The sequence below is a fragment of the Nerophis ophidion genome, linkage group LG28, assembly GCF_033978795.1.
Source record: "Nerophis ophidion isolate RoL-2023_Sa linkage group LG28, RoL_Noph_v1.0, whole genome shotgun sequence".
NCBI classification, from domain to species: Eukaryota; Metazoa; Chordata; class Actinopteri; order Syngnathiformes; family Syngnathidae; genus Nerophis; species Nerophis ophidion.
Window position 1 is genome coordinate 5,125,919 of NC_084638.1, and position 25,653 is coordinate 5,151,571.

Consider the following 25,653-nt stretch of genomic DNA (forward strand, 5'->3'; position numbering starts at 1 on the left):
CAAAAAACAGCAAAAACAAATATTGCAATCCAATCCCAACTTTAATGTGTAATTGTGAGTGGGTGTTACCGTAGAAAAGAAGGCCGTGAAGAGGTAGACGGCCGCCTCGGTGATGTACAAACGTTTGACGGCCACCACGATTGCCGGGACGAAGAAGAAGTTACTGAGCGTGAGCAGCAGGGTGGCCAAGAGCTGGAAGCGGAACGACAGAGCTGTGGAGCCGTCGGTGCAGCCCCAACCCTTCCAACCTACATGTGCAAACACACATTTGTTGACACATGAGGATCAAGTGTTTGGCAATTGTTGGTGTACAGTAGGGTCAACTTCTGTTTTGAAATTCAGACAGTTGTCATTTTTTTTTTAGGTTGTGTTCCAATGTTTTCATCAAAAAAACAAGATTTCACAATAACCAGTTTGGAGGTATGGACTGAAAAAAACAATGGGTCCATTGATTAAGTCTTTATATAACCCTTGGTTTCCTCTTAATCTAATTAATTGTGGCGGTGCGCCACTGCAAAAAATAAGATGCCACACCTTAAAATTGAGGATTATCTTTGGCCGAGCTACGTCATTTTTGTGAGCAGGAAAAGATGCAACCCGTCAGTGGAAGTGGAGACGTCTTCACACATACGGTTTCGGTAAGGAAAGTATTTTTTCGGCGGCCACATCTCGGTGCGTCACTAATCAATAGTGCGTCATTAGTCTATAAGTAAAATATAAAGATTTATATGTTTTATATATTTTTAATTCTGAATACATGTTGCACGCATTGCGTAAGTTGTTTACATAAGTGGGTTGACAAACACTCGGGGGGGGGCAAGTATACACTCAGGGGTGTGAGTGGGAGGAAAACAAGTATACACTCAAAGGGTGTGTGGGAGGAAATCAGGTTTACACTTGGGGGTGTGTGTGGAGGAAGTATACACTTAAGGGGTGGGGGTATGTGTGGAGGGAGAACAAGTATACACTCGGAGGTGTGTGGGGGGAAAACAAGTATACACTCGGGGGGGGTGTGTAGGGGAAAACAAGTATGTGGGGGAAAACAAGTATACACTCAGGGGGTGTGTGTGGGAGGAAAACTAGTATACGCTCAGGGGATGTGTGTGGAGGGAAAACAAGTATACACTCGAGGGTGTGTGTGGAGGGAAAGAGGGCATACATTCGGAGGTGTGTGTGGAGGGAAAACAATTATATACTAGGGGGGTGTGTGTGTGGAGGGAAAACAAGTATACACTGGGGGGAGATGTAGGGGCAAAACAAGTATACACTCCAGGTGGTGTGTGTGGGGGGAAAACAAGTACACACTCGGGGGATGTGTGTGGGAGGAAAAACAAGTTTACACTCGGGGGATGTGTGTGGAGGGAAAACAAGTATACACTCGGGGGGGTGTATAGGGGAAAACAAGTATGTGGGGGAAAACAAGTATACACTCAGGGGGTGTGTGTGGGAGGAAAACTAGTATACGCTCAGGGGATGTGTGTGGAGGGAAAACAAGTATACACTCGAGGGTGTGTGTGGAGGGAAAGAGGGCATACATTCGGAGGTGTGTGTGGGAGGAAAACTAGTATACGCTCAGGGGATGTGTGTGGAGGGAAAACAAGTATACACTCGAGGGTGTGTGTGGAGGGAAAGAGGGCATACATTCGGAGGTGTGTGTGGAGGGAAAGAGGGCATACATTCGGAGGTGTGTGTGGAGGGAAAACAATTATATACTAGGGGGGTGTGTGTGTGGAGGGAAAACAAGTATACACTGGGGGGAGATGTAGGGGCGAAACAAGTATACACTCCAGGTGGTGTGTGTGGGGGGAAAACAAGTACACACTCGGGGGATGTGTGTGGGAGGAAAAACAAGTTTACACTCGGGGGATGTGTGTGGAGGGAAAACAAGTATACACTCGGGGGTGTTTGTGGAGGGAAAATAAGTATACACTCGGGGGGTGTGTGTGGGAGTAAAAACAAGTATACACTCAAGGGGTGTGTGTGGAGGGAAAACAAGTATACACTCAGGGGGGTGTGTGGAGGGAAAACAAGTATACACTCAGGGGGGTGTGTGGAGGGAAAACAAGTATACATTCAAAGGGGGTGTGTGTGGGAGGGAAAACCAGTATACACTCGGGGGTGTGTGTGGGGAGGGAAAACAAGAATACACACATTTAGTGTGTGTGTGTGGGAGGAAAAAAGTATACTCTCAAAGTGTGTGTGGGAGGAAACAGGTTTACACTCGGGGGTGTGTGTGGAGGAAGTATACACATTCGGGGGATCGGGGTATGTGTGGAGGGAAAACAAGTATACACTCAGGGGTGTGTGAGGGGAAAGAAAGTATACACAGGGAAGTGTGGGGGGGGAAAACAAGTATACAATCGGGGGGGTGTGTGGGGGAAAACAAGTATACACTCGGGGGTGTGTGTGGGGGAAAAGTATACACTCGGGGGTGTGTGTGGGGGAAAACAAATATACACTCGGGGGTGTGTGTGAGGGAAAACAAGTATGTGGGGGAAAACAAGTATACACTGGGAAAAACAAGTATACACTCAGGGGGGGTGTGTGAGAGGAAAACAAGTATACACTCAGGGGGTGTGTGTGTGGAGGGAAAACAAGTATACACTCAGGGGGTGTGTGTGTGTGTGGAGGGAAAACAAGTATACACTGAGGAGGGTGTGTGGAGGGAAAACAAGTAACACTCGGGGGTGTGTGGAGGAAAACAGGTATACACTCTCGGGGGTGTGTGTGGAGGGAAACAAGTATACACCTGGGTGTGTGCGGAGGGGGGTGAAACTAGTATACACCTGGGAGTATGTGGGGGTGGGGGGACGAGTTTACCCCCTGGGTGTGTGAGGAGGAGGAGAAGTATACACTCGAGGGGGTGTGTCCCCCAAGTGTGTGTCGAGGGAAAACAAGTAACACTCAGGGGATGTGTGTGGGAGGAAAACAAGTATCTCAAATGATGTGTGGGAGGAAAAGGGTATACACTCAAAGGGTTTGTGGGAGGGAAAGAAAGTATATTAGTTGAGTTGATACCAAAATGGATACATGGATGATACAGCAGAGGATTGGGAGAATGTCAAGTGGTCAGATGAAACCAAAATAGAACTTTTTGGTATCAACTCAACTCGTCGTGTTTGGAGGAAGAAGAATACTGAGTTGCATCCCAAGAACACCATACCTACTGTGAAGCATGGGGGTGGAAACATCATGCTTTGGGGCTGTTTTTCTGCTAAAGGGACTGATTGATTGATACTTTTATTAGTAGATTGCACAGTACAGTACATATTCCGTACAATTGACCACTAAATGGTAACACCCGAATAAGTTTTTCAACTTGTGTAAGTCGGGGTCCACGTTAATCAATTCATGGACAGGACGATTGATCCGTGTTAAGGAAAGAATGAATGGGGCCATGTATCGTGAGATTTTGAGCCAAAACCTCCTTCCATCAGTGAAACCTTTGAATGGTTGACCAAATACTTATTTTCCACCATAATTTACAAATAAATTATTTAAAATTCCTACAATGTGAATTCCTGGATTTTTTTTTCACATTCTGTCTCTCACAGTTGAAGTGTACCTATGATGAAAATTACAGACCTCTGTCATCATTTTAAGTGAGAGAACTTGCACAATCGCTGGCTGACTAAATACTTTTTTGCTCCATTGTACATATGTTTTATTGTTTGTTGCTTTTTTAAACTTTTTTTTTTTTTTGCAATTTTTTTGTGGGGGTGGCATGATGGGGATATAAACAAAAAATACTTTTGACGAATATGATGTAATGGCTAAATATGTCTGATGCTGGATGTCAATAATAAAAATAAATAAAAAAGGACTTAAAGTGTAAAATGAAGTTAGGACAAAACAGGAAATTGGTTTTAACCCTGACACAGACTGTGATCAGAAGCTGTGGATGCTTATGCTTTTGGAGGTGAGTCATTCCCTTTCCCTAATATGAATATAGTTGTTGACTATGTCGTTTTGTATTAAGTAATCAAGACAAAAGTGATGACATCAGAAAAAAAAATACATTTAAAATACATTAATGGCTGTTTGAAATAGATTTGTGCGTTCCACTGAATTGCAGTTTTTGGGGTTTTTTTTGCAGGGTTTTTTTTTTCCATTTAGGAGGTTCCTCAAAACGTAATTCCTCACAAAGGCAAGTAAAATAGTGTGTTTGTCATACCGGCCTTGCACGAACAGGAGGCGTACAGGTAGGTGTAGGACCTCAGTAGTCGACATTCACCATACGTGCCGCAGTCATCCACGCAGGCGCTGATAAAAACCTCCGGGACCACGGTCACCGCGGACACATTCTCGCAGTCAGTGCTGCAACACACGAGATACACGGATAAAGAATTGAGTTGAGAAATGTGCAATTTGATCACTTTACCGTCCGTATTATTGAACATACACTGACTACAACATGTTCTGAAATACCAAACCTAAAACCAGTGAAGTTGCCACGTTGTGTAAATCGTAAATAAAAACAAGAATAAAATGTTTTGCAGATCCTTTTCAACTTATATTCAATTGAATAGACTGCAAAGACAAGATACTTAACATTAGAATTGGAAAACTTTGTTATTTTTTGCAAATATTAACTCACTGGGAATTTGAAGCTTGTAACAGGTTTCAAAAAAGCTGGCATTAGTGGCAAAAAAGACTGGGAATGTCGAGGAATGCTCATCAAACACTTATTTGGCTAATTGGGAAAAGGTGCGTGCCATGATTGGGTATAAAAGCAGCTTCCAAGAAATTCTCAGTCATTCACAAACAAGGACGGGGGTCACCACTTTGTGAACAAATGCGTGAGCAAATTGTCAAACAATTTAAGAATATTTCTCACTGAAAGGAATTTAGGGATTTATCTACGGTCCGTAATATCATTAAAAGGTCCGGAGAGTCTGAAAACCAACATTGAATGCCCGTGACATTCAAACCCTCAGACGGTACTGCATCAAAAACTGACATCAGTGTGTAAGGGATATCACCACATGGGCTCAGGAACACTTTAGTAACTGTCAGTAACTACAGTTTGTCGCTACATCTGTAAGTGCAAGTTAAAACTACTATGAAAAAAATAGCCGTTTATCAACAACACCCAGAAACGCTACCCGTTTCGCAGGGTACGAGCTCATCTAAAACGGACTGATCCAAAGTGGAAAAGTGTTCTGTGGTCTGACAAGTCCACGTTTCAAATTGTTTTTTGGAAACTGCGGACCTTGTGTCCTCTGGAACAAAGAAGAAAAGAACCATCTGGATTGTTCTGCACGCAAACTTCAAAAGCCAGCATCTGTGATGGTACGGGGGGAGTATTAGTGCCCAAGGCATGGGTAACCTACACATCTGCGAAGGCACCATTAATACTAAAAGGTACATACAGGTTTTGGAACAACATCCAAACAACGTTATCATGGACGCCCCTGCTTATTTCAGCAAGACGATGCCAAACCACGTGTTACAACAGCGTGGCTTCGTAGTAAAAGAGTGCGGGTACTGGACTGGCCTGCCTGTAGTCCAGACCGGTCTCCCATTGAAAATGTGTGGCGCAATATGAAGCCTAAAATACCACAACCGAGACCAAACATTTACTGTCTTATAAATGTCAAGTATTATGTATTTTACAATGTATTGCTTTTATATTTCCTGTATTTTGTATTATTACTTAGAACTATTTTATATTTGATTTTTTAATCCTGTAGAGCCTCTGAAAAGTGATATATCAAATAAAAGGTATTATTATTATTATTATTATTATTATTATTATTACCGATTGGTTGGAACAGGGGTGTCAAACTCAAATACAGAGTGGGCCAAAATTTAAAACTGAACAAAGTCGCAGGCCGAGGTTGAACAAATTAAACTTTTAATAGGGACCCAAACAAGTTTTTCATTGAATATTGAACAAGCAAGGCTTCTAAAACTTTATAGTGACATGCAAAATTGAGTTTCAAATTATAATAACAATAATAATTAAAAAATATCAATGGCATATCAAATCAAATTTAAATAAAAAATCAATGCCTCTTTTGTATTTGCAGCCTTCTGAGGTAAATATCAACATTAACTTTTTCCACAGGCTAATACATTTAAAAATAAAATAACAATGAATAAATCAATCATTCAGGCCTTTTTACTGCTTAGTTAATGTCGGGGCTCAGGTGGGCGGTTTGTTGGTAGTGGGGGAGTGGGGGGGTGTATATTGTAGTGGTACGGAAGAATTAGTGCTGCAAGGGGTTCTGGGTATTTGTTCTGTTGTGTTACGGTGCGGATGTTCTCCCAAAATGTGTTTGTCATTTTTGTTTGGTGTGGGTTGACAGTGTGGTGTTAAAGTTGTTTATATGGCCACCCTCAGTGTGACCTGTATGCTGCTGATCAATTATTTACTTACATGTGTATAGAAGCCACATATATTACGTGACTGGGCCGGCACGCTGTTTGTGAGGAGAAAAAACAGACTTGACGACAGGTTGTAGAGGACGCTAAAGGCAGTGCCTTTAAGGCACACCCCCAATATTGTTGTCCGGGTGGAATTCGAGAGAATGGTTGCACCGGGAGATTTTCGGGAGGGGCACTGAAATTCGAGTGTCTCCCGGGAAATCGGTGTTACAGCGGCACCGCTGTATAACACCGGCGGGCCACTTCTAATGTTAATTTGATATTTCCTCAAGGGCCAAATTAAATTACACGGCAGGCCAGAGTTTGACACCTATGGGTTGGACAGTTGCATTGCATTTGAGTGCTACTGAGACAATTTAAATTGGTCAAAACATGCAGGGTAACTGCGGGTATAATTCGTAAAGGTGTTGGTTACCTGTTGCATGTGAGCTGCAGAGTGAGGTACCATGTTGTTGACTGGGGGAAAGACAGACGGACCATGGCTTTGGGAGAGCTCACGTTCACAATAACGCCATACCCTCCAAACAGAGCTGCAGAAAGTGACAATCGTGAAGGGACGAGTTCAATCCGCATTTCCCCGCTTGGTGGTCCGTACCTGTGCGGCATGGTTGAGAGTGGTTGAGCTTAAGAACCGGCGTGTGGAGTGAGAGGCAGGCCACCACATTACTGCTGTTCCCCAACGTTGTGTTCGTCTGGCACAAACAGCGCAGAAAGCAAAGTAAGACTTCCCAAACACACGTTTGTTTTCTGCAAAAACTGACATCTAAGTAAGATAAGGGTGATATTTGCTTATTTTCTGTCTGATAATATCATTCCTCTGATTAAGCAGATTTTATGTTAAGAGTGTTTTACTTGTTTTAAAGGGTTTTGGTCTGAAATTATCTTAGTAAGATATTACAGCTTCACTGCAAAAAGTCAAGTGTTCAAAAACAAGAAAAAATATTACAAAAATTAGGAGCATTTTATCTGTGATGATCATTCTTCTCACTAAGAAGATTTTATGTTAAGAGTGTTTTACTTGTTTTAAGGGTTTTGGTCCGAAATTATTTTAGTAAGATATTACAGCTTCACTGCAAAAAGTCAAGTGTTCAAAAACAAGAAAAAATATTACAAAAATTAGGAGTATTTTATCTGTGATGATCATTCTTCTCACTAAGAAGATTTTATGTTAAGAGTGTTTTACTTGTTTTAAGCGTTTTGGTCCGAAATTATCTTAGTAAGATATTACAGCTTCACTGCAAAAAGTCAAGTGTTCAAAAACAAGAAAAAATATTACAAAAATTAGGAGTATTTTATCTGTGATGATCATTCTTCTCACTAAGCAGATTTTATGTTAAGAGTGTTTTACTTGTTTTGAGGGTTTTGGGCCGAAATTATCTTAGTAAGATCTTACAGCTTCACTGCAAAAAGTCAAGTGTTCAAAAACAAGAAAAAATATTACAAAAATTAGGAGTATTTCATCTCTGATGATCATTCTTCTCACTAAGAAGATTTTATGTTAAGAGTGTTTTACTTGTTTTAAGGGTGTTGGTCCGACATTATCTTAGTAAGATATTACAGCTTCACTGCAAAAAGTCAAGTGTTCAAAAACAAGAAAAAATATTACAAAAATTAGGAGTATTTTATCTGTGATGATCATTCTTCTCACTAAGAAGATTTTATGTTAAGAGTGTTTTACTTGTTTTAAGGGTTTTGGTCCGAAAGGATCTTAGTAAGATATTACAGCTTCACTGCAAAAAGTCAAGTGTTCAAAAACAAGAAAAAATATTACAAAAATTAGGAGTATTTTATCTGTGATGATCATTCTTCTCACTAAGAAGATTTTATGTTAAGAGCGTTTTACTTGTTTTAAGGGTTTTGGTCCGAAATTATCTTAGTAAGATCTTACAGCTTCACTGCAAAAAGTAAATTGTTCAAAAACAAAAAAAATATTACAAAAATTAGGAGTATTTCATCTGTGATGATCATTCTTCTCACTAAGCAGATTTTATGTTAAGAGTGTTTTACTTGTTTTAAGGGTTTTGGTCCGAAAGGATCTTAGTAAGATATTACAGCTTCACTGCAAAAAGTCAAGTGTTCAAAAACAAGAAAAAATATTACAAAAATTAGGAGTATTTTATCTGTGATGATCATTATTCTCACTAAGCAGATTTTATGTTAAGAGTGTTTTACTTGTTTTGAGCCGAAATTATCTTAGTAAGATCTTACAGCTTCACTGCAAAAAGTCAAGTGTTCAAAAACAAGAAAAAATATTACAAAAATTAGGAGTATTTCATCTCTGATGATCATTCTTCTCACTAAGAAGATTTTATGTTAAGAGTGTTTTACTTGTTTTAAGGGTGTTGGTCCGAAATTATCTTAGTAAGATATTACAGCTTCACTGCAAAAAGTCAAGTGTTCAAAAACAAGAAAAAATATTACAAAAATTAGGAGTATTTTATCTGTGATGATCATTCTTCTCACTAAGAAGATTTTATGTTAAGAGTGTTTTACTTGTTTTAGGGGTTTTGGTCCGAAAGGATCTTAGTAAGATATTCCAGCTTCACTGCAAAAAGTCAAGTGTTCAAAAACAAGAAAAAATATTACAAAAATTAGGAGTATTTTATCTGTGATGATCATTCTTCTCACCAAGAAGATTTTATGTTAAGAGTGTTTTACTTGTTTTGAGGGTTTTGGGCCGAAATGATCTTAGTAAGATATTACAGTTTCACTGCAAAAAGTCAAGTGTTCAAAAACAAGAAAAAATATTACAAAAATTAGGAGTATTTTATCTGTGATGATCATTCTTCTCACTAAGAAGATTTTATGTTAAGAGTGTTTTACTTGTTTTAAGGGTTTTGGTCTGAAATTATCTTAGTAAGATCTTACAGCTTCACTGCAAAAAGTAGTGTTCAAAAACAAGAAAAAATATTACAAAAATTAGGAGTATTTCATCTGTGATGATCATTCTTCTCCCTAAGAAGATTTTATGTTAAGAGTGTTTTACTTGTTTTAAGGGTTTTGGTCCGAAATTATCTTAGTAAGATAGTACAGCTTCACTGCAAAAAGTCAAGTGTTCAAAAACAAGAAAAAATATTACAAAAATTAGGAGTATTTTATCTGTGATGATCATTCTTCTCACTAAGAAGATTTTATGTAAAGAGTGTTTTACTTGTTTTAAAGGTTTTGGTCCGAAATTATCTCAGTAAGATAATTACAGCTTCACTGCAAAAAGTCAAGTGTTCAAAAACAAGAAAAAATATTACAAAAATTAGGGGTATTTTATCTGTGATGATCATTCTTCTCACTAAGAAGATTTTATGTTAGGAGTGTTTTACTTGTTTTAAGGGTTTTGGTCCGAAATTACCTTAGTAAGATGTTGCAGCTTCACTGCAAAAAGTCAAGTGTTCAAAAACAAGAAAAAATATTACAAAAATTAGGAGTATTTTATCTGTGATGATCATTCTTCTCACTAAGAAGATTTTATGTTAAGAGCGTTTTACTTGTTTTAAGGGTTTTGGTCCGAAATTATCTTGGTAAGATATTACAGCTTCACTGCAAAAAGTCAAGTGTTCAAAAACAAGAAAAAATATTACAATAATTAGGAGTATTTTATCTGTGATGATCATTCTTCTCACTAAGAAGATTTTATGTAAAGAGTGTTTTACTTGTTTTAAGGGTTTTGGTCCGAAATTATTTTAGTAAGATATTACAGCTTCACTGCAAAAAGTCAAGTGTTCAAAAACAAGAAAAAATATTACAATAATTAGGAGTATTTTATCTGTGATGATCATTCTTCTCACTAAGAAGATTTTATGTTAAGAGTGTTTTACTTGTTTTAAGGGTTTTGGTCCGAAATTATCTTAGTAAGATATTACAGCTTCACTGCAAAAAGTCAAGTGTTCAAAAACAAGAAAAAATACTACAAAAATTAGGAGTATTTTATCTGTGATGATCATTCTTCTCACTAAGCAGATTTTATGTTAAGAGTGTTTTACTTGTTTTAAGGGTTTTGGTCCGAAATTATCTTAGTAAGATAGTACAGCTTCACTGCAAAAAGTCAAATTAGGAGTATTTTATCTGTGATGAGCTGGCGCCTTCCGCCCGATTGTAGCGGAGATAGGAACCAGCGCCACCCGCGACCCCAAAGGGAATAAGCGGTAGAAAACGGATGGATGGAGGAGTATTTCATTTGAACGGAGCAACATTATCTGCCAATAAAACAATATATTTCGGCTTGTCAAGACTTTCCAAAACAAGTCAAATTAGGTAACCTCAATGAACCCAAAAGTACCTTAAAATAAGTATACTCTCACTGAGTGCACTTTTCTTGATAGAAAAAAGAAATATGAGACCTTTTTTCTCAGTATGTTGAAAAATATTCTTAAATGAAGTATCTTGACATAGCATTACATCTCTGGAAACCAGCAAACTTATATTAAAAACTAGTTTATTTTTCTTTTAAGGGCAACATTATCACAATTTTTGAAGGGTTAAAACCAATAAAAATCAGTTCCCAGTGGCTTATTTTATTTTTTAAAGTTTTTCTCAAAATTCACGCAATATCCAGAAAAACGGCTTCAAAGGGCCTGATTTTAACCGTTGTTATAGCCACCCGTCGATCGTCCTGTGACGTCACTGCGTGAAGCTTCCAGAAACAAATATGGCAGATAGCACAGAAAATTATAGCACAGTAGCTCGGGTTCAGACTCGGATTTCGGCGGCGCAAGCGATTCAACAGATCACGCATGTATTGAAACGGATGGTTGGAATGTGGAGGCAGATAGCGAAAACAAAATTGAAAAAGAAACTGAAGCTATTGAGCCATATCACGACAGACAGCGGCAACGAGGACGAATTCGGCGATCGCCTTCTAACCAACGATTGCATCTTTTGACCACCGGTGCAACTTGAATCCGTCGATTGGTATGTGTTTGTTTGGCATTAAATGTGGGTGGAGGGAAAGGCTGGATGAAAATATAGCTACAAATGAGGCTCCGACAGCGAACAATTGAAAGGCGTTTCAATCGCCAAATTCACCCTTTTAGAGTTCAGAAATCGGTTAAAAAAATATATGGTCTTTTTTCTGCACCATCAAGGTATATATTGACGCTTACATAGGTCTGGTGATAATGTTCCCCTTCAAGGGAAAAGCAACAAGGCAACAACTTGTTACTCTCGGGGTGTCATAGCCCCTTAGGCAAATCATAAGGTCTAAAAATGCATTTTCCCATCGACAACATGACATCGTAGCGCTAAATGCGTGCTCTTTCAGTCAATTAGTACCCATATATTTAGCCCGGTCCCAGGCCAAATTTATTTATATTTTAATTTTGAAGAATTTATCTGAAATTGCATGGACTATTTCTGTCCAAAATTGTTAGAAATGTCACAGGTTAAATGTTTAGATATTATCTGTCTGTTTGCTGTACTGTGCCAACTGTACTACTACATGAGTACGTATTTTCTATTGCTTCATTGAAAATAAAACCGCAAAGTCCATTTGGCTGTCATCTGTTCTAATGAGACACATTTGTGTGTGTGTGTGTGTGTGTGGGGGTATGGCGGGCCCGATGACCAAGAAGAACGCGGCGTTGGAATATAATAACAACACCATGTACATATTTATATACATATTTATTTAAATAATATGTAACTACAAGCTACATTCGCAGACAGAGTCCCATTGCTTTTATGTGCGGTCGAGCGAGTCAAAAGCCGAAAAAAAAAACTAATATATATATTTTTTTGTATTTATTTATATATTTTTTCATTTATGTGCGGCTGTAATTCTATCGTGGCGGGCCGCCACAAATAAATGAATGTGTGGGAAACCTTGATTATGTCAAGATAATGACACTAGCATTTACTTCATTTAAGAATATTTTTCAACATATCGAGCAAAAAGGTCTCTTTTTTTCTACCAAGAAAAGTGCACCTGTTATTAGTGAGAATATACTTATTTTAAGGTATTTTGGGGATCATAGAAGTTAGCTAATTTTACTTGTTTTGGAAAGTCTTGACGAGCCAAATTTTCTTGTTCTATTGGCAGATAATTTGGCTTACTTCAAATAAAACACCCTTCATATTTGTATTTTGAACACTGACTTTTTGCAGTTTGTCGCTTGGTCGCACTCACGGTGTTCAGTGTGAGCTGCAAGTTGAGCGTGCCGCCCGTGGCTGTTTCGGGCAGCGGGTACATAAGGAGTGTTGGCTGCCTGGTGGTGACGCTGACATTGGGTCCGTGAGCTGGGGTGAATCTGAGAGACAGAATGTCGGTTTCCTCCTGGCGCACTGGGATGCGGTTTACACAGGCGGATCGCGGCGATAGCAGAAATTCCCTTGTGGACTCTGTCCCCGCAGAGCTGTTGGCTGCTACTGAGGAGTTGGTGTTACTGCCAGCATTGATGAAGTCATCATCGGCTGCAAGACCCACGCTTTCTGGCTTACACTCCACTGAAAGACAAAGAAAATCAGACCTTTTTTTGTTTCTTCCAAAAGGTACAGTAACCTTTATGGTGTGTCCATTGTCCAAAAGTTAGCAAGTGTCCCTTTGTGCACCACTTTTAGGTAACATGATACAAGTTGGGAAATTGTGTTAGATGTAAATATAAACGGAATACAATGATTTGCAAATAATTTTCAACCCATATTCAGTTGAATATGCTACAAAGACAACATATTTGATGTTCAAACTGATAAACATTTTTTTTGTGTGCAAGTAATCATTAACTTTAGGAATTTGATGCCAGCAACACGTGACAAAGAAGGTGGGAAAGGTGGCAATAAATACTGATAAAGTTGAGGAATGCTCATCAAACACTTATTTGGAACATCCCACAGGTGTGCAGGCTAATTGGGAACAGGTGGGTGCCATGATTGGGTATAAAAACAGCTTCAGAAAAAATGCTCAGTCTTTCACAAGAAAGGATGGGGCGAGGTACACCCCTTTGTCCACAACTGTGTGAGCAAATAGTCAAACAGTTTAAGAACAACGTTTCTCAAAGTGCAATTGCAAGAAATTTTGGGATTTCAACATCTACGGTCCATAATATCATCAAAAGGTTCAGAGAATCTGGAGAAATTACTCCACGTAAGCGGCATGGCCGGAAACCAACATTGAATGACCGTGACAGACGGCACTGTATCAAAAACCGACATCAATCTCTAAAGGATATCACCACATGGGCTCAGGAACACTTCAGAAAACCACTGTCACTACATACAGTTCGTCGCTATATTTGTAAGTGCAAGTTAAAGCTCTGCTATGTAAAGCGAAAGCCATTTATCAACAACATCCAGAAACGCCGCAGGCTTCTCTGGGCCCGAGATCATCTAAGATGGACTGATGCAAAGTGGAAAAGTGTTCTGTGGTCTAACGAGTCCACATTTCAAATTGTTTTTGGAAATATTTGACATCGTGTCATCCGGACCAAAGGGGAAGCGAACCATCCAGACTGCTATCGACGCATTGTAAATATTAAATAAATGCGATCAAAATCTGCTTATAATGGAGCTTATGGGAACCTGTTTATTTCTGCCGATAGAGACCCTAAAAAACATGCAATCCCCTCAATTCAGGTTTTATATACACGATGTAAGTATATATGTAATGTAGTAGCAGTCGCATTTATAATAACATTTACTTATTTTGACCATTTTAAGCATAAGTGGACCCTGACTTAAAAAAGTTGAAAAACGTATTCGGGTGTTACCATTTAGTGGTCAATTGTACGGATTATGTACTGTACTGCGCAATCTACTAATAAAAGTTTCAATCAATCAATCAATACGCGGCGCATTAATTTTAGAAACGCATCAGGTTTGCTTTTCTTTTTCCCTTTGCCACAGATTTGTGCTCACTCCAGATCTTATTAGAGACAAGAAACATAATAAAACATCACTTACTGTACAACGGCGGTAAGACCCGCCCAATCTTTGTCTTGACCCGAGATCTACAAAGCGGAGAGGAAGCAGGACCTAACCGCCCTCCCGGCGGTTTATGACCCCCCCTTCCTTTAGAAACAGCTGTTGCCACGTAATCAGGGAAAGTCCAAATTAAAGAGGCGTGCGACCTTTCGTCAGAGCGTGATGGAAGACTGTACAAAGTGTACAGCCCAGACGTTTCTCCTCAATGAGCTAAATTGAATTCTGTCTGTTTAATTCCTTGCTTCTTGTCTGTTTAATAGATGTCATCAATGTTTGAACCTGACAGAAGAAATTGGAGGAAATCCTCCATTTACGCTCTGTAAGGCACCAGTTCCATTGGCATCAAAACAAGCCCAGAGCATACTATACTACCACCACCATGCTTGACGGTAGACATGGTGTTCCTGGGATTAAAGGCCTCATCTTAGCTCCTCCAAACATATTCCTGGGTACTCAAGCCATGACATTATGTTCTTTACAAGTGTATGTAATCTTTTGACCACGACTGTATATGGCATTAATATCGTACCATAACCTTTGCATCCCTTTATGTATTTTTGTTAAATACCTCCGCCATGCCTCCATGGTTTTATTTCAAATTTTCGAGGCTTATGTAGATCCCAAATACACAAAAACAGGTACAACAGGAAAGAAAAGTTTGTTTTGCATAATAGGTCCCCTTTAAAGGCCTACTGAAATGAGATGTTCTTATTTAAACGGGGATAGCAGCTCCATTCTATGTGTCATACTTGATCATTTTGCGAGATTGCCATATTTTTGCTGGAAGGATTTAGTAGAGAACATCCACGATAAAGTTCACAACTTTTGGTCGCTAATAAAAAGGCCTTGCCTTTACCGGAAGTAGCAGACGATGTGCGCGTGACGTCACGGGTTGTGGAGCTCCTCACATCTGAACATTGTTAACAATCATGGCCACCAGCAGCGAGAGCGATTCGGACCGAGAAAGCGAGGATTTCCCCATTCATTTGAGAGAGGATGAAAGATTCGTGGATGAGGATAGTGAGTGAAGGACTTGAAAAAAAAAAAAAAAAGACAGGGCAGTTGGAGCGATTCAGATATTAGACACATTTACTAGGATAATTCTGGAAAATCCCCTTATCCGTTTGTGTTACTAGTGTTTTAGTGAGATTATGTAGTCGTACCTGAAAGTCGGAGGTGTGTGGCCACGGGTGGGGTGACCACCAGTATAGCTCGGTTGGTAGTGGCCGTGCCAGCAACTTGGGGGTTGCAGGTTCGATTCCCACTTCCACCATCCTAGTCACTGTCGTTGTGTCCTTGGGCAAGACACTTTACCCACCTGGTCCCAGTGCCACCCACACTGGTTTAAATGTAACTTAGATATTGGATTTCACTATGTAAAGCGCTTTGAGTCACTAGAGAAAAGCGCTATATAAATATAATTCACTTCACTTCACTGACGGAAGCCACGTTTCTCGACGAGGCGAAGCGAAGGCAGCCGGTCGGGCCGGGCTGAGCTTTTTTTCCCCCTCCTCCACGGTGGAAGCATCCCAGGTTCGGGGGCGGCCAGTCGGAGGAAGCAAGACAGTCCGCAGCTGCCTCTGACAGGTGCACGAAGAACGACGCAAGCTCCGCTCATGTCTATGTTAAGAGCCGACTTATTACCACAATTTTCTCGCCGGTTGACATGCGGTAAAGAACTATGTTCGCTTGACGGCTCAGTTCCATATTAAAGCTTCACCGTCATCTTTAGGGAATGTAAACAAAGAAACACCGGCTGTGTTTGTGTTGCTGCAGCCGGCCGCAATACACCTGCTTTCCAGCAACAGCTTTCTTCTTTGACGTCTCCATTATTCATTGAACAAATTGCAAAAGATTCAACAACACAGATGTCCAGAATACTGTGTAATTATGCGATTAAAGCCGTGGCATGTGTTGCAATGTTAATATTTCATCATTGATATATAAACTATCAGACTGCGTGGTCGGTAGTAGTGGCTTTCAGTAGGCCTTTAAAGGGAAGTGAAGAAAGTGCAGTGTGTCAAGCAACGTTTTTCGACCGCAAACTAACATGCCAAGAAGTTTTGTTCTGTTTGGTCACACGACGTTGTCTTCCGAGCAACACAGAAGTGGAAACACAAACATCGGGTTTTTTAACCTGTGCCTTTTTGTACATTACCAGTGTAGTCCGACGTGATGTTGAAGATCGCAGTCTGGTTGTCCTGAACACTCTCCACCACAACTCGTAACCAGGTGTCCCAGGGTGGGTTGGTGAGAGAAGAGGAGCAGCTCCTCCCCGAACAGTTCACTCTAACTGGGACCTCCAGCAGAGAATTTGAGCCCAGGCTGAGGACCAGTGAACAGTTTGCACTTCCCGTGCCCTCTTTTGACGCACACTCATCCAAAGACACAGAGACCGAGGAGGCAAACTGTGGTACATACAACCTAAACAAGATGTACGACTATCAGGCCCCATTGGAGTTAAAAGGACGACACAAATGTGTGGACGTCATACTTGAGGCGTGCTGGGCTGTCCGGGGTAGCCGTCTGTCGAAGCGACTGTCCCTGTTGTAGTATGGGTGTGTCAGCTGCCCTCCTGATTGACAGCTGAGGTTGGAACATATAGGTGCAAGATGGAAAGCCCTGGGGAAATAAAGAAAACATGACAATACATTAATTTTAGAATAATTGTATCTAAGTTATCACAAAACTTTGTGTTGCCATGAGTTCCCGGCGAGAGGACAAACGCTGCCTTTGATCCTACCAAGCAAAGGCTTGTAAAACTCCACTGTGTAGGTTGGGGAGCATTTCTTTCTTCTATTGAAATCCACAGGAAGATTTCGTCTTGACCCAAGATCTACAAAGCAGAGAGGAAGCAGGACCCGACCTCCCTCCAGGCACCTTTTATTTGAACTGTTTTACGACCTTTTCTTTGAACTGTTTTTAACAAAAGGCAGCGGCTGTTTACGACCCCGGTCCCTTTGAAACAGCTATTTCCAAGTATTCAGGAAATGTCCAAATAAAAGAGGAGCCGTACAATCTTTCGTCAGAGTGTGGGATGACACTATACAACGGTACAGTGTCTACGCGTTTTTCCTCATTGAGCCAAATTTAATTCTGCTTCTGTTTGATTCCTTGCTTCTTTGTCTGTTGAATATATGTCATCAGTGTTTGAACCTGACAATTAAAATACAGTAGTACCTCAACTTACAGTCGTAGTCAAAAGTTTACTCTCCAAACTGTCTCAACTGTGCCAATGTCCCAATATCCCAACTGTTCCGATGTCCCAAATGTCCATACTGGACACTTGTAAAGAACATAGAATAGAATAGAATAGAATAGAATAGAATAGAATAGAAAGTACTTTATTGATCCCTGGGGGAAATTCAGCACCACAGTTCGCTCACAATAGACAATAATAATAATAAATAATATATAACGTGTATATAATATATGAATAATAGAAATATATTCTACATATATTCTACATTTAAGTGCAGTCAAGGAACATATGCATTATACAGTCTGATGGCTGTCGGTATGAAGGACCTCCTGTGTCGTTCCGTGTTACATTTTGGAAGTCTGAGCCTTCCACTGAACGTGCTCATTCTCTCCGCAAGGTCCGAGTGTGGTTGGTGGGAGGTGTTGTCCATAATGGCTAGGAGTTTTGCTGTCATGGCTGTCTTGAATTTCCAATCATTTCTACAACTCTTATTTTTTGTGAAAGAGTGATTGTTTATGTTTCATCTGACATCGCATTAACAAAGATAAGACCTTCTGGAGGAAAGTTCTGTGGTCAAATGAAGCCAAAATTGAACTATTTGGCCACAATAACCATCAATATGTTTGGAGGAGAAAAGGTGAGGCCTTAAATTGCAGGAACACCACACCTACCGTCAAGCATGGTGGTGGTAGTATTATGCTATGGGCCTGTTTTGCTCCCAATGGAACTGGTGCTTTACGGAGACTAAATGGAACAAATGAAAAAATTCCTCAGGACAACCTAAAATCATCACCCCGGAGGTTGGGTCTTGCAACAGGACAATGACCCCAAACACGTAAAAAGTGGTAAAGGAATGGCTAAATCAGGCTAGAATTAAGGTTTTAGAATAGCCTTCCCAAAGTCCTGACTTAAACGTATGGACAATGCTGAAGAAACAAGTCCATGTTAGAAAACCAACTAATTTAGCTGAACTGCACCAATTTTGTCAAGCCGAGTGGTCAAAAATTCACCCAGAATCTTGCCAGAAGCTTATGGATGGCTACCAAAAGCGCCTTATTGAAGTAAAACTTGCCAACGGACATGTGCTGTATGTATACTTTTGACCCAGCAGATTTGCTTACATTTTCAGTAGATCCATAATAAATTCATAAAAGAACCAAACTTCATGAATGTTTTTAGTGACCAACAAGTATGTGCTCCAATCACTCTCAAACTCTGGCCCGCCGTGTAATTTAATTTGGCCCTTGAGGCAATATCTAATTAACATTACAGCTGGCCCGCCGTTATTACACAGCGGCGGTGCCGCTGTAACCAGGGGCGTTGCTAGGGATGTTGGGCCCCATGAAAAGAATCTTTACAGGGCCCCCAACACATAATTTCATCATCATTATGGGCCTCTCTGGGCCCCCCTCCATCATGGGCCCCTAGAATCCGTCTCCTTTACCCCCCTTTTTCGGCGCCCCTGGCTGTAACACCGCAATTTTTCACGCTTGCCAATCCTCCCGAACTTCAGTGCCCCTCCCGAAAATCTCCCGGGGCAAGCAAGCATTCTCGCGATTTTCACCCGGACAACAATATTGAGGGCGTGCCATAAAGGCACTGCCTTTAGCAGTCTCTACAACCTGTCGTCACGTCCGCATTTCCTCCATACAAACAGCGTGCAGACCCACTACACACACATAAGTGAATGCCATGCATACTTGGTCAACAGCCATACAGGTCACACTGAGGGTGGCTGTATAAACCACTTTAACGCCGTTACAAATACGCGCCACACTGTGACCTCACACCAAACAAGAATGACAAACACATTTCGGGAGAACATCTGCACTGTAACATAATCAATCAATCATCAATCAATCAATGTTTATTTATATAGCCCCAAATCACAAATGTCTTAAAGGACTGTACAAACCATTACGACTACGACATCCTCGGAAGAACCCACAAAAGGGCAAGGAAAACTCACACCCAGTGGGCAGGGAGAATTCACATCCAGTGGGACGCCAGTGACAATGCTGACTATGAGAAACCTTGGAGAGGACCTCAGATGTGACCCCCCTCTGGGGGACTGAAAGCAATGGATGTCGAGCGGGTCTAACATGATACTGTGAAAGTTCAATCCATAGTGGCTCCAACACAGCAGAACAAATACCCAGAACCACTTGCAGCACTGACTCTTTTGGGACGCTACAATATATTTTGATATTTACCTCAGAGGGCTGCAAATAGAAGAGGCATTAAATTTGTATTTAAATGTTATTTGATATGCCATTGATATTTTTTAATTATTACTATTTGAAACTCGATTTTGCATGTGACTATAAAGTTATATAAGCCTTAGTTGTTCAATGTTCAATGCAAAACTTGTTTGGGTCCCTATTAAAAGGTTCATTTGTTCAACCTTGGCCCGCGGCTTTGTTCAGTTTTAAATTTTGGCCCACTCTGTATTTGAGTTTGACACCCCTGCTCTATCACAAATTAATAAGAGTTGAAGAAATGATTGGAAACTCAAGACAGCCATGACATTATGTTCTTTACAAGTGTATGTAAACTTTTGACCACGACTTTATAAGCACATTACGTTCCACAAATCTCAAATCAGCCCATCCCATTCAAATGAATTAATTTATTTCATACTTGGCCCTCCCAAAACACCACAAGTATAACATGTAACATGCATTTTGTAAAAATAAAAACAACTTTAAGATAAGAAATATTGTTTCAAAACATTACAATAACATGGAATACAAACAATTGATGTAGTTTTACAGAATAGTAGAACAATATTGTTCAGCTTTTTCCTTTGGGTAGACTTTTAAAAGAGTCGCCGACGGGCTACTTATTCGCGGTCGTGTAATTAGGAACGAGAAAAATCACTGTTTGTGTTGCGTACGGACGTATTTGCATGACGGACAGTAGACATGTAAGTTTGTGTACCAAAAGTTATGCTTGTCCAGTTTGTTCAGTCGGGACGAGACCAAACAAACTGAAATACGTCAAACACGGCATCTGCAGCTTCGAAATATTTTTGTGGTTAAATGTCCGTCGCTTGGCTGTTTTTTTTAATCTTCACGTGTTATGTTCCTTTGATAAAAAAGTAGCACTTTATATTGTTACATTTGCTTTACTATACAACATTTTCCATTTCCGAACCGAGTTCAAGAACCGATTAATCTCTTAAAACGAGATTCCACTCTTCTTTAGTGAGTTATTTTGTCTCTGGAGATTATTTAACGAGTTCAAAGTTGACCAACCAGTTCATCAACCACTTGCCCTGGTAGATAGAACAGGTACTTTTAAAAAGACTCTGCAGTATCACTACAAGAAATACTTAGTGATCTTGTCCACTACTGGAAACTACAAATCCCAAAACCGGTGAAATTGGCATGTTCGTATAAATGGTACATAAAAATAGAATACAATGATTTGCAAATTATTTTCAACATATATTCAATTGAATAGACTGCAAAGACAAGATACTTAACGTTAGAACTGCAAAACATTGTTATTTTTTGCAAATATTAGCTCATTTGGAATTTGATGCCTGCAGCATGTTTCAAAAAAGCTGGCACAAGTGACAAAAAAGACTGAGAAAGTCGAGGAATGCTCATCAAACACATATTTGGAACATCCCACGGGTGAACAAGCTAATTGGGAACAGGTGGATGCCGTGATTGGGTATAAAATCAGCTTCCATGAAAGGATGGGGCGAGGGTCACCACTTTGTGAACAAATGCGTCAGCAAATTGTTGAACAGTTTAAGAAAAACATTTCTCAACGAGCTATTTCAAGGAATTGAGGGACTTCACCATCTCCAGTCCGTAAAATCATCAAAAGGTTCAGAGAATCTGGAGAAATCACTGCATGTAAGCGATGATATTACAGACTTTGGATGCCTCAGGCTGCACTGCATCAAAAAGCGACATCGGTGTGTAAAGGATATCACCACATGGGCTCAGGAACACTTCAGAAAACCACTGTCAGTAACAACAGTTTGTCACTACATCTGTAAGTGCATGTTAAAACTACTATGCAGAGGGAAAGTAATTTATCAACAACACCCAGAAACGCCGCCGACTTAGCTGGACTGATGCAAAGTGGAAAAGCGTACTGTGGTCTGACGAGTCCACATTTCTAATTGTTTTTCGAAACTGTGGGCGTCATGTCCTCCGGAACAAAGTGGAAAAGAACCATCCGGATTGTTCTAGGCGCAAAGTTCAAAAGCCAGCATATGTGACGGTATGGGGGTTTATTAGTGCCCAAGACATGGGTAACTTACACATCTGTGAAGGCACAATTAATGCTGAAAGGTACATACAGGTTTTGGAGCAACATATGCTGCCATCCAAGCAACGTTATCATGGACGCCCCTGCTTATTTCAGCAAGACAATGCCAAGCCACGTGTTACAACAGCGTAGTAAAAGAGTGCAGGTACTAGACTGGCCTGCCTCTAGTCCAGACCTGTCTCCCATTGAAAATGTGTGGCGCATTATGAAGCCTAAAATACCACAACGGACACCCCGGACTATTGAACAACTTAAGCTGTACATCAAGCAAGAATGGGAAAGAATTCCACCTGAAAAGCTTCAAAAATTGGTGTCCTCAGTACCCAAATGTTTACTGAGTGCTGTTAAAAGGAAAGGCCATGTAACACAGTGGTAAAAATGCCCCTGTGCTAACTTTTTTGCAATGTGTTGCTGCCATTAAAGGCCTACTTAAATGAGATTTTCTTATTCAAACGGGGATAGCAGGTCCATTCTATGTGTCATAATTGATCATTTTGCGATATTGCCATATTTTTGCTGAAAGGATTTAGTAGAGAACATCCACGATAAAGTTTGCAACTGTCGGTGTTAAGAGAAAAGCCCTGCCTTTACCGGAAGTCGCAGACGTTGACGTCACATGTTGATGGCTCCTCACATATTCACATTGATTTTAATGGGAGCCTCCAACAAAAACAGCTATTCGGACCGGGAAAACGACAATTTCCCCATTAATTTGAGCGAGGATGAAAGATTCGTGTTTGAGGATATTGATAACGACGGACTAAAAAAATTAAATAAAAATTAAAAAAACGCGATTGCATTGGGACGGATTATGAGGTTTTTAGACACATTTACTGGGATAATTCTGGGAAATCCCTTATCTTTCTATTGTGTTGCTAGTGTTTTAGTGAGTTGAACAGTACCTGATAGTCGGAGGTGTACGTCCACCTTTATGGGCAGCACAAGCCCGGCTGATATCCGATAAGAGGCGACTTTTTACCACAACTTTCTCACCGAAAACTGCTGGTTGACATTCGGTTGGGATCCATGTCCGCTCTGATCCGTAGTAAAGTTTCACCTCCGGGAATTTTAAAGAAGGAATCACCATGTGTTTGTGTGGCTAAAGGCTAGAGCTTCCCAACTCCGTCTTTCTGCTTTGACTTCTCCAATATTAATTGAACAAATTGCAAAAGATTCAGCAACTTAAAAAACTGTATAATTATGCCGTTAAAGCAGACGACTTTTAGCTGTGTGTGTGTGCAGCGCTCATATTCATAACAGCCCGTGACGTCACGCGTACATGTCATCATTAAGCGACGTTTCCAAGAAAAAAGTCCCGGGAAATTTCAAATTGCAATTTAGTAAACTAAAAAGGCCGTATTGGCATGTGTTGCAATGTTAATATTTCATCATTGATATATAAACTATCAGACTGTGTGGTGGGTAGTAGTGGCTTTCAGTAGGTCTTTAAAGGGGAACATTATCACAATTTCCAAAGGGTTGAAACCAATAAGAAATCAGTTCCCAGTGCCTTATTTTATTTTTCGAAGTTTTTTTCAAAATTTTACATCTCCCGGAATATCCCTAAAAAATGCTTTAAAGTGCTTGATTTTCACTATTTGCCATGCCACTGTCCATTTTCCTGTGACATCATACAAACAATGGCGAATAGCACAGCAAGATATAGCGACATTAGCTCGGATTCAGACTCGGATTTCAGTGGCTTAAGCGATTCAACGGATTACGCATGTATTGAAACAGAGGTCTGAAGTATGGAGGCAGATAGCGAAACCGAAATTGAAGAAGAAACTGAAGCTATTGAGCGAATAGCTATTGACGCTATTCTGCGTTAGCATCGCCGGTAAAATGTGCAGACCAACCGATAGGGACTTTCGCATTGACACTGGATCAATAAGTCAATAACAACAACACTCACCTTTGTGATTTCGTTGACTTTATTGTTGGGAATGCATCTGCTTTGAGTGTCGCAGTATATTTAGACATTCTTGCCATATATGTCGTAGCATCGCCGGTAAAAAAACAAACGAGGGACTTTCGCATCTCTTGAAACTGGAGCAACTTAAATCCGTCGATTGGTAAGTGTTTGTTTGGCATTAAATGTGGATTTAGGGACGGCGTGGCGCGGTGGAAGAGTTACCGTGCGCAACCCGAGGGTCCCTGGTTCAATCCCCACCTAGTACCAACCTCGTCGCGTCCGTTGTGTCCTGAGCAAGACACTTCACCCTTGCTCCTGATGGGTGCTGGTTAGCGCCTTGCATGGCAGCTCCCTCCATCAGTGTGTGAATGTGTGTGTGAATGGGTAAATGTGGAAGTAGTGTCAAAGCGCTTTGAGTACCTTGAAGGTAGAAAAGCGCTATACAAGTACAACCCATTTAACATTTATGGAGGGAAAGGCTGGATGTAAATATAGCTACAAATGAGGCATAACGCACACACCTAGCCTAAATAGCATGTTAGCATCAATTAGCATTCCGTGCTAATCGATGCTAACATGATGTCACGCCAAATTTCTTCCCCCATTTACTTCCGGGGTCATGATTAATACAGACGTTTTGCTAAAGCTATACCCTCCGGTCCCGCTTTACGAAGGGAGACCGGAGGGTGTGTTCCAACTATCGTGGGATCACACTCCTCAGCCTTCCCGGTAAGGTTTATTCAGGTGTACTGGAGAGGAGGCTACGTCGGATAGTCAAACCTCGGATTCAGGAGGAACAGTGTGGTTTTCGTCCTGGTTGTGGAACTGTGGACCAGCTCTATACTCTGGGCAGGGTTCTTGAGGGTGCATGGGAGTTTGCCCAACCAGTCTACATGTGCTTTATGGACTTGGAGAAGGCATTCGACCGTGTCCCTCGGGAAGTCCTGTGGGGAGTGCTCAGAGAGTATGGGGTATCGGACTGTCTTATTGTGGCGGTCCGCTCCCTGTATGATCAGTGCCAGAGCTTGGTCCGCATTGCCGGCAGTAAGTCGAACACATTTCCAGTGAGAGTTGGACTCCGCCAAGGCTGTCCTTTGTCACCCATTCTGTTCATAACTTTTATGGACAGAATTTCTAGGCGCAGTCAAAGCGTTGAGGGGTTCCGGTTTGGTGGCCACGGGATTAGGTCTCTGCTTTTTGCAGATGATGTGGTCCTGATGGCTTCATCTGGCCGGGATCTTCAGCTCTCACTGGATCGGTTCGCAGCCGAGTGTGAAGCGGCCGGAATGAGAATCAGCACCTCCAAGTCCGAGTCCATGGTTCTCGCCCGGAAAAGGGTGGAATGCCATCTCCGGGTTGGGGAGGAGACCCTGCCCCAAGTGGAGGAGTTCAAGTACCTAGGAGTCTTGTTCACGAGTGAGGGAGGAGTGGATCGTGAGATCGATAGGCGGATCGGTGCGGCGTCTTCAGTAATGCGGACGTTGTACCGATCCGTTGTGGTGAAGAAGGAGCTGAGCCGGAAGGCAAAGCTCTCAATTTACCTGTCGATCTACGTTCCCATCCTCACCTATGGTCATGAGCTTTGGGTCATGACCGAAAGGACAAGATCACGGGTACAAGCGGCCGAAATGAGTTTCCTCCGCCGTGTGGCGGGTCTCTCCCTTAGAGATAGGGTGAGAAGCTCTGCCATCCGGGAGGAACTCAAAGTAAAGCCGCTGCTCCTTCACATCGAGAGGAGCCAGATGAGGTGGTTCGGGCATCTGGTCTGGATGCCACCCGAACGCCTCCCTAGGGAGCTGTTTAGGGCACGTCCAACCGGTAGGAGGCCACGGGGAAGACCCAGGACACGTTGGGAAGACTATGTCTCCCGGCTGGCCTGGGAACGCCTCGGGATCCCCCGGGAAGAGCTAGACGAAGTGGCTGGGGAGAGGGAAGTCTGGGTTTCCCT

General features: G+C 41.2%; 1 protein-coding gene across 1 annotated transcript in view; it reads right to left on the bottom strand.

Annotated features, from left to right (window-relative positions):
• pgap6 (post-glycosylphosphatidylinositol attachment to proteins 6) overlaps nt 1–25,653 on the bottom strand; it is a 43,385-nt gene that overhangs the window by 11,732 nt on the left and 6,000 nt on the right. The window contains exons 4-10 of the mRNA XM_061890727.1: nt 16,793–16,920; nt 16,457–16,722; nt 12,509–12,825; nt 6,986–7,082; nt 6,806–6,920; nt 4,175–4,317; nt 70–248 (exon numbers count right to left, since the gene is read on the bottom strand). Coding sequence (XP_061746711.1) covers nt 70–248; nt 4,175–4,317; nt 6,806–6,920; nt 6,986–7,082; nt 12,509–12,825; nt 16,457–16,722; nt 16,793–16,920 — 1,245 coding nt within the window. The remainder of the gene's footprint in view (nt 1–69; nt 249–4,174; nt 4,318–6,805; nt 6,921–6,985; nt 7,083–12,508; nt 12,826–16,456; nt 16,723–16,792; nt 16,921–25,653) is intronic.